We start from the raw sequence: 7,657 nt of genomic DNA, 5'->3' as shown, positions 1-7,657 counted from the left end.
CTTGATAAAGTTACGTTCCTCTAAAATGACATTCCCAAGTTTCCCTTAAGCTACATCCAAAGCCTTCATTCCAAATGCAAATCACTGCTTGGAACTCAGGCATCTTTTCCTGTCCCTTCACAGACTTCCCTCCTCAAAATCCCTGTCTGAAGTTTCATGGCTTACTGTGTATTCATATGATAATTACCTGGGCTAAAAGTGTTAGTCCAAATCAAGCTCAGTGGGCTTTTAAAGAGATAGGACTCATATACATCTTAAGATACAATTTACAATTGTATTTTCTACCGTGTGAATTCTGAAAAAAAAAAATGGTTATAGTTAGCATTAAAATCATTTTAAAAAGTAAAAGCCATATTTTAAGTTTTAGTGATTTTTGCACCTACTGTACAATTAACACTAGTATTTTACTTACCTTAAAAAAAAAAGAGGAATGGAGGAAAGTCCAAAACTTCCCTCCTTTATAGACTAAAGCAAACCATAGAATGTATCTTGTCCATAGCACACACAAATATGAGAAGTAGCAGACTGTAAGTACTTGGTTAACTGCATAATTGTTATTGTAGCCATTACAAACTGTAATGACAACAGTGAAAACCAGTAACCTGCAGACAAAATTCAACTAAATTTCTCAGCAAACTCAGCTAAAGTCTATGTATAATCTCAAAGCACAAGTCTTAGTCCTGGACACAAACATCTAGAATTTTGTTTGAACAGACTTATTTTAACGTTCTATCAAATATGAAGTTACCTCAACGCAAGCTACTGTCAAACCCTAGTCTTGTATTTTATGTACAGTATATCCTTTCAATCACAGCCTCAAAAAATAGACCTGTAATGATATAACCACAGAATTATTTGTTAGACAGATGAAGGCATACATGGGAAAAGAATAAATCACAAGACTACTCTATTACACGGGCAATACAGTTTTATTACGTTCTTCCACCAACGTAGCAAAAACGTTTTACAACTGAATGAATAATCAAGGAAACTTAATTGTCAACAGGGATTTAAGAATTATATTCTAAATTTTAGACCAGGAAGGCTTGACAGGGAGAAAACAAACCATATACACACTGTAATAATAGTCTCTATTATGAAGATTTAATGCCTTCTTTAAAAGCACTGAGATTATTGAGGCACGTTACTGCAGGTTATGTATCATCTCCTCTTTGGCAATGAGATGTGTGGTTTTATTAACTAGGGCCATCAGTGAGTTCAGCTTGTGAGACCAGTCATTGAGTATATTGTTCGGGTCCTTCGGCCTCTGAAAATTGATAATTCCTGCCAGCCTGTCTACTTTAGCAAAGATGGTCTTATTAACTACTAGATTGGACAGGAACTCCTCAGATTCCTGCAAAGACAAACAGCACTTAGTCAAGACAGCATCAAGTCAGCATTTGTAGCTACCAAAGCATCAAAATTCTTCCCAGACAGCATCACAGCAATCCAAGTTTTATTCATAATTAAGAGAAATCCAGCAGTCCTTCGCAGTGTTCGCAGAGTTCATGACACTTTAGTATTACACATGGCACTGCAAGTTACTAGTACCATCTATTCAAAAGTATTTTCTTGCATTTGAACTACACCTGTATTTTCTATGAACGTTTAATATATCACACCAATAGACTATTTTACACATTTCAGTGCTTGGCTACAGAGGCATCAGAATATGCCTTCCAACAAAAGACAACTATCCATATGGACTACGAATCTCTGTCAAAGAACTCTGGGGCCATGGAAAAGAGTTAGTCTACTTAAAAGACAGAAGGGTGATTTCTTTCTTTGTACTTGAGATGTGAAGATCACATTTAAAAAAAAAAAAAAAAAGGAATCTTTTTGGAAAGCTCTTTATAACACCAAGGGGAACAATAGAAAAACAATACCACCCAAAGCTCCCAAAGTGCAACCAACTACAGACATAGAGATGTGGAATCCCCTTATCTTCAATCATTTTTAAACACCCATCAACAAGAGCTTCTTAAAACTGAAAAACACAAGAAACTCCAGCATTTAGATACGACCTTCAATCTAAATTCTAGCATCATCTTTTACCCATGTGCACATGCATCATGCCATTGAGTTGTTTGGAGTAAAAAAAACTGTTTTCTAACTCCAATTATATATACACTTAGTGGCAAATACTCTCATCTATGAACATTCATAGACACAGAGCATAAATCCTGAGATTTTTGTACTGAACAGTTCATTTCTATAATGCTACATCTTTCTGTATTTTGCAGCATAATGCAATGTTGATCTATGGCACCACTTAGAGATTTTTAGGCTAAAAGAGTGCCAATAAATTTAAAGAAAGTTACTTTGATGAATACTGAGATTTTTGCCACACAAATACACCCACACCCTTTTATAAGAGAAGGATAAGCAAGGCAACACTTACATCAACAGACAGATCCAGGAGCTGTGCCATTCTCTTCATTGTAATTCTGGTATAATATTTAGCCATTATTCTAATATTCTAGAATAAAGGTCAAATAAAATGTTGAAAAATATAACACAATAGCACAATAACAACTTAACTGCCACTTTCCTTTATTCGTTTCCTTTTATAACTAATTATTTCTGTTTACAACTAAATATGTTAGGTAAAAGGATTTTTTATTTTATTTGAGGCAGTACATGATTAATGCCTAAAGAACGAACTACACTTACATGTTCCACAACTCTGTTCTTTAAGTCTTTCCATCTCTTTTCACCTTCCTCCGTACAGCCAAACACATCAGTCGCAGGACTGTCGAGGGATCCTTCTCTCAATTCTTTCCCATATTCTTCTACTAGGGATGTCCATCGCATCAATTCCATAGTGGTAAATAGTTTTAGGAGGTCTCTGTAAATGGTTTAATAAAGTTGACTAATGTATACTAATAAGACTAATTTTAATAAATATATATATATGTGTATTTTCACCTTATTACCATCAGTATTTACTGTTCTTCATCAGTACAATCTGCAATACATCTATTACTGAGCACCCCAAGTTGGACTGTGTACATAATATAAATCTTTCCCTTATAAACACATCCATTTATTTCAAATTACTGTAACTTACACACATAAAAAGTTTGCATCATTTTCGAACAGTATTAAGTTTGCAGCTGTTTAATCCAGATGACAATCAGATTTCTTGCACAGCTGCTGCAAGACATACTTTTTTTCTTATGAGAATTGCTTACTAGAATCAACACTTACTTATACTTGGGGATTTCTTCTAGCTTTTTATCACTACTAATTCTGTGTACCAAATCAGATTGTTCGTTGTCGTAAGGTGAAAGAATAACATACAGAACAACGCTCTTCAGTGCCTGTTTAGGAAAAGAGAAAGGTTTTTTTCTGTGTCCCCATAATTAAACAGAAGAATTCAAAACAGCTCACAGGTTGGGTGGTTTTTTTTTGTCCACTCCCCCCCACATTCGTCTTTGCTAGGAATATAAAAGGCTTAAGTCATGCTTATTAAGAAATCACTCATCTTTTAGAAATGGACCTTCAATTAATACCTTTAAAAAGATTCAGCTTAACTAAAATACTAAATATTATACACTAATGAACAAAAAAAATATTCAGTTGCTTAGCATTTATATTACAATATAAACAATAGCATCAGTTAGACTAATCACATGGGCTATTTCTAATTTCTGCACTTGCATAAAACAGAAAAAAAAAATTAAAAGACTTCAAAGACAATGCAATAAAATTTTTTGTTACACTTTTTTGAAATCAAGTATATTACATCTGTTTTCAAATAACCAATTAGTATAGTCATTGAAAACAAATTTAAATTAAGAAAAATAGACTGGTGAGCTATTTAATCTGCTGTAAAATAACCTAGTAATGAAAAGATTATCTGCCACATGAAAATACAGGCAGTTTATTTGTAGTGTTTTTAATACCTGCTGCCACTTTTCACTTTCAGCCTGGATACAAGGAGTATCATAAATGGCTCTGTAGTGCTTACAGATGGAAAGATAGGAGCCTTCATGTTGATCCAGCTGTATCATTAAATTGTAGTACTTTAATTTTAGCTTCTGAAACAGTAAGAAAGAGTAGAATAAATCCTACCTCAAGTCTCGTGCAAACATAATTTAACTTTATTTACAAAAAAAAAAAAAAAAAAAAAAAAAGGAGAGAATTCAAATATACTTGAACCTAGAGGCGCACATCATATCAAAAGAGAGGAAAAAAATAGTGCTCACCTCTGTGTTTTCTTCTTGGAAGAATTTGGTATTAATTTTTTTGCTGATAATTTGAGTCCGAATATAGTCTTTTACAGCTAAACAGAGCCTCATCTGCTCCAAAATAAATTCTACACGTTCCTTTTTCTCCATTGAACCATAGGTTTCCACCTAAAATGACAATTGAACAATTTAACACTGTCAAAGCCTCTTGAGTACAGAGAAATGCATTATGAACTAGATCCTATTTCACATTCAACATGTCTTAACTATGCATGAAGTGCATGACAGAAGAAGTAGAAATCAGAAACAGAGAAAAAAGTGATTATTGCAGAGCAAGCAAAAAAAGATTGTTTTGAGTAATAGCACTCACTTAGAGACAGAAATATCCTAACAGTAAATTCTCTGCACTACCTAGAGAATTGAAATTTATTTTCTAAAAGGGAAATAATCTATGCTACTTAACCATAGCACTAGCAAAAGCAGTTAAAACTGAATTATAATTTCACTAATAGCACGTAATTTCCTTCCAGACATTCCTGCAGACACACCTGACCAAATTTTGAACCCCGACACAGTAATTTAAGAGCAATGAAAAATAATTTTTATTGCTGAGGCAATTTTGAGCTACATGCTATGTTACCTGCAATTCTTGCAAAATAGAGGCAGCCTCTTTCACTTCACCATTCTGTTCTTTTATTGTTGCAAGTGTCTTTGTCAGACGAGCACGTTCAATTTCCACATATATCTAAAATCAGGAGCAGATTAAACATTAAAGCATTCTAAAGAAGAGTTCCTAAACTCTAACAACTAAGACCCTACTACAAGGTGTTTTTAGTATCTTTAATATTTTACACACAAACAATTAATCTCATGTATATCCATAAAGTGATAGTTAACACAGTGGAATATTTGGACCAAACAATGTCTGAATTAGTCTACTGTTCAGAAGACTAGTATATGCTGAGTACTATCATTCCCTTTGTCCTTTTTAAAGTGGAAAATAAATGACACTTTAGAATTCTCAGAAGTATCAAGTACAGTAATAATACTTTCAAATATGTACACCGTTTAACTATTATAAATATCTCAGCAAGTTCTTAACTCATGAAAAAAATCTCTGTTGTTTTTAGGAAAAAAACCACCATTTTGCTACTTTTGCTCTTATTTGAAGAAGACTAAAGTGATAAGGTTAAAAAGTTACACTTTTAAAAAGGTGAACACTTTTATTCTACCTTTTAGATATTCAGTCTTAAAAGAAAATCTTACTTTTCCTTCTGTAACCATACGCAACGTATCAATTAAGCGGAGTTTGACTGGTAGGTCTGTGATTTCTTCAACGTAAGTGCAGCACTGCTGGACCATTTTAGCAACTGCCTAGTATAACAGAACAGAAAAATATACCGCATTTTTATATTACCAAAGGCATTGAAATTATAAAATTAAGGGATAAGTACTAAATAATTTTATGTCAAATTAGAGACCTATCTCAAGAAAGCATGCAAGATATATATCTAATCATTTTGGCTTCTTAAAACCATTCAGAATGCTAGCAGCTGATGGCAGGGGTCAAATTTGATGATGTTCTTTCTTCTCAGTCATTCCAATGCTATTTAAAGTTCATTTAACACAGTGCTTCCTCTCTTTCGACAAATCAACACAACTTTAACATACACTACTGAAATCTCAACTGTTTGCTACATGACCTACCCAGTGAATATCACCTCCTAAGCACAGGCATTAGCCTTTCTTTTTAGGACACCTGCTTCAGGAAGGGAAGGAAGAGGAGGAAGTATTTCTGATTGATCTTTTCCTATCTCTGTAAATCCTGTAGCAGGCATTAGTACTAAGTTATTATCCTTCAGGGGCAAGCACGGATATTGGAATATACTGGTAGCAACACTGACAAGTGTTTTAAGTGTAAGTAACAAATATTATGAAGCATCCACTTCAACAAAAGTCAGTGAAATGATCTGTGTCTTCAGATACAGATCATATCATATTCTATTTGCATACATATTCCTAGTGCTTCTGCACACTAAAGAGCAGCTAACCTAAAAGTAGGCAAAGCAATGTTGCTTTCAAAACTACATCCCTTATTTTGTAAGTATAAATTGCAATAATTCTGTTCAAGGTTTACCACATAGTTTTCTCCTGTTCACCTGTCTCCAATGCAGACTATTTCAGCAGTGCAAAGATGAACTACAACCTAAAAACGCAGGTATGCAGTGAAAGCACAACAGTCACAGCTGCATTGCCGAGAATCACAAATTGGAGCTCACATATGATGCTGAGAGATTAATTCTGCATCAGTTTCATTAGTGGCTTTCATATTTACACCAGAAATGTCAATAGAATCTAGTTAAAATATATTCACTCAGAAGAGTCCCTACACATAGTGGGGACTCATAGCTCCACATACAATTTTATACTTTACTCGAAAGGTTTATATTCACCTGTTTTAACTGACTTCTTCTCTTTGACAGAAGAATTATATTTTCGTTAAGGGCATCCCAGTCTTTAGCTTCATAACACATTTTCACTATTGCAACTAAGATACGGGATGTGGAAACCATGTCAGATGCCTGCAAAAAAGAGCATATTTGTGATGGAATAAGCAACCTACAATCCTGTATCACTTAAACTTCTATTACAAGAAAAGAAGACAACAAAACAGTACATGCAGCCTCACTGATTTTCTTTTCAAAGACAAGAAAACAACAAAGGAGACAAAAAGTGACACCTCAAATTTCTCCATTGCTTTAACTCTGGAATAAAGGTGCATGCAGGACAACCCTACTTAAATGTTGCTCATGACATCCTACTTACTGTTCTAGTTTGTTTTTCCAAGGAGAGAAGGTTTTCAATTACTTCTTGAAGTCTTCCTTCCTAATATGATAGACAAAAAAAAGAAGAAAAGAAAAAAAAAAAGAAAGCAAAGTTGGCATGGTGCCACCAATTCTATTTTTAGTCAATATACACTAAAAATATTCTATCTCAAGCAAGAAATATAGCAAGTTTCCAACAAGTTTTGCTCACAAAACTTTCTGTGAGACTGTTTTCTTTCCTAGTCAAAGCAAAGCTTCAGGCGAGCACAGATAAGCACTTAAGGTACCTTGGCTGAAAAACTTTTTCAATTTTTATCCACTTTTCCTATTGAAATTCCTTTAAAATGCATAAAATGGCTTGTCAACCCTGCACTTCTACTGGCACAAAATTCACATGTGACACTGCAATGAAATAAGCCTCTGGTTTCCATACCTATCCAGAACTGAGCCCACAACACAGTGTAGGAGCCACCGCTCCAAACACATACATTGCTCATACATTGCTATACCTCTCTCTCCATGAGAGATGCCAGTCCAGGCTGAGCACTGCAGCCTGGAAGGAGCCAGGAACCATTCCTCTAGGACAGAGAAAGACAGCAAGCCCAGTCCTCCGTGTTTGGGGCTTTCCTTTTTTTTTTT

The 7,657-nt window shown here is 34.4% G+C and overlaps 1 protein-coding gene across 1 annotated transcript; it reads right to left on the bottom strand.

The window, feature by feature from the left end:
* Window positions 1-991: 991 nt before the first annotated feature.
* On the bottom strand, window positions 992-7,075 carry PSMD12 (proteasome 26S subunit, non-ATPase 12). The gene is made up of 10 exons (XM_026046874.1): window positions 7,020-7,075; window positions 6,647-6,775; window positions 5,460-5,567; window positions 4,834-4,938; window positions 4,212-4,361; window positions 3,909-4,043; window positions 3,211-3,323; window positions 2,674-2,848; window positions 2,402-2,479; window positions 992-1,354 (listed from the first exon to the last, which is right to left on the bottom strand). The coding sequence occupies exons 2-10, from the start codon at window positions 6,764-6,766 to the stop codon at window positions 1,145-1,147; spliced, it is 1,194 nt and encodes a 397-aa protein (XP_025902659.1). The 5' UTR covers window positions 6,767-6,775; window positions 7,020-7,075; the 3' UTR covers window positions 992-1,144.
* Window positions 7,076-7,657: the final 582 nt, after the last annotated feature.

The sequence above is a fragment of the Nothoprocta perdicaria genome, unplaced genomic scaffold (genome assembly GCF_003342845.1).
Source record: "Nothoprocta perdicaria isolate Ctin4 unplaced genomic scaffold, notPer1 scaffold_46, whole genome shotgun sequence".
NCBI lineage: Eukaryota > Metazoa > Chordata > Aves > Tinamiformes > Tinamidae > Nothoprocta > Nothoprocta perdicaria.
The sequence above is the reverse complement of the archived record's forward strand: the minus strand, read 5'-3'. Positions and strand labels throughout refer to the sequence as shown.

Coding starts and splice junctions, on each gene's coding strand:
- PSMD12 (XM_026046874.1), bottom strand. CDS start 6,766: ATGGTTTCCACATCCCGTATCTTAGTTGCAATAGTGAAAATGTGTTAT. Junction 4,939..5,459: donor GTATGGTTACAGAAGGAAAA/GTAAGATTTTCT, acceptor TCCTGATTTTAG/ATATATGTGGAAATTGAACG. Junction 4,044..4,211: donor TCCAAGAAGAAAACACAGAG/GTGAGCACTATT, acceptor TTACTGTTTCAG/AAGCTAAAATTAAAGTACTA.